The 1676-nt window shown below is 56.4% G+C and overlaps 1 protein-coding gene across 1 annotated transcript in view; it reads right to left on the bottom strand.

The window, feature by feature from the left end:
• Nucleotides 1–1676, bottom strand: part of MAP1S (microtubule associated protein 1S) — a gene marked incomplete at its 5' end in the record, with an annotated part of 32908 nt that overhangs the window by 7862 nt on the left and 23370 nt on the right. The window contains 1 exon segment of the mRNA XM_027771280.1: nucleotides 5–139. Coding sequence (XP_027627081.1) covers nucleotides 5–139 — 135 coding nt within the window.

The following is a 1676-nucleotide window of genomic DNA, read 5'->3' on the forward strand; positions in this document are numbered from 1 at the left end:
AGGCGGGGAAGGCGTCGTCCTGCATGGACACCATGCTGTTGCTCCCCAGCACCACGAGGCCCAGGGCCTGGTGCCGGGTGTGCGTCTCTTCATACCACGTGTGCATGGCCGCCGAGTCGAACGTGGGGATCAGGGTCACCTGCGAGGGGGAGACCAACAGACCACCGATGGGGGAGGGATGCCTCAGGCTCCTGGCCCCGACCCACTCGGAATCCTTTCCAGCATGCAAGCCCTCTCCCTCCCTCCCCAGCCATTTCTCTGACATCTCGGGCGCTATCGCCAGCCTGGCCCTTGGTACCCTTCTCCCCACCCAAAGGACCCTCTTACACCCCTGGCCACTCCCTTCTGCTCCTTAGAGGCACCAATCTTCCCCCACTCTGGGCCTTTCTTGTTTCCTCCTTAGCTGAACGCGAAGCTACGTGGGTGCAGAGACTTCACGTCCACTCAGGGTGACCTGCCTCCCTCTACCCAAACCTGGGCCTTCAAGGCTCCATTTCTCTCTTTTTTCTTTTCATAAATATTACGTATCTATAGGGCCACCAGGTGGCGTGGTGGTTAAGGGCGCAGGACTCCCACATGAATGACCAGAGTTCGAGTCCCGGACCAGATGGCTTCCTTTCTCACTTTCTCTCTCTGTCCTTCTCTAGTCAAAATAAAGTTCAATAAAATAATTCTTTAAAAAACAATTAAAAAAAAACTAAAGAACTTGCAATAGGACACATGTGCTCACCAGAGAGAGATGAGAGCGAATGTGAGAAAGCAAGCTGCCAGAGCCGGGACTCGAACTGCAGCCAGCCATGTGGGAGTCCAGCACCTTAACCACTGTGCCACCTGCTAGACTCCTCCCATTATTTTTTTTTGGATAGACGGGTCGTCCGCCCCTCAGAGAGGGAGAGGAGAAAGCACCGTCCCCAAGGGGGTGTAGTCACACCACAATCCCTCCTCCATCTCTCCCTCTCGGGATTCGGGGCACACGCACACACACATTCTGGGCGTGTTTTTCAAGCCGTAGGTTCCAGACCTGGAACTGCACAGATGGCCACGGGGGATCCGCCTGCCTTAATGACCAGGTTACAGAGTTGACCCCAAGGCTCCATTTCCTGAGAGATTTTTACTAAAGGGTGTGTGCGCTCAGGGGAGACAGAGAGACAGGAAGTGAGAAATCACCCTCCAGGGGGGGATGGCCATGCCGCAATCCCTTCTCCTCCATTTTTTTCCTCTCGGGATTCTGGACACACACACACAGGTGCCTGGTGTGCGTTCCATGCCACCAGGTCCGGGTGGAAGTCCATGCCTCAACCACTCTGCCATCTGCTGACCCTGCCAGGGCTCCATTATAATCTCAGATTCCCAGGGTCCTTGGGGGGTCAGTTGGCAGCTGTGGGGACAACAGAGCCCACCTATTCTAACCCAGCCAGGCCTCCCCCCAGAGCCAGGGTGTGGGAGGAGAGAGGGAACGAGGGATAGAGGGGAGATGGGAAGGTTGGGCAGTCTCCCAGCCACAGGCCGGGGTGTGGGCTGTCCCACGAGGGCAATGGGGAGCCATGGGAGAGGTCTGCCCAAGGGAGGATATGACCTACCTTCTCATTGAAAAAACAAACAAACAAACAAACAAAAACTGGAGGGGGGGGCAGCAGGTGGCGTGGTGGTTGCGGGGACTGGACTCCCACATGGCC

Source organism: Tupaia chinensis, unplaced genomic scaffold, assembly GCF_000334495.1.
Source record: "Tupaia chinensis unplaced genomic scaffold, TupChi_1.0 Scaffold000201_1, whole genome shotgun sequence".
Lineage (NCBI taxonomy): Eukaryota > Metazoa > Chordata > Mammalia > Scandentia > Tupaiidae > Tupaia > Tupaia belangeri.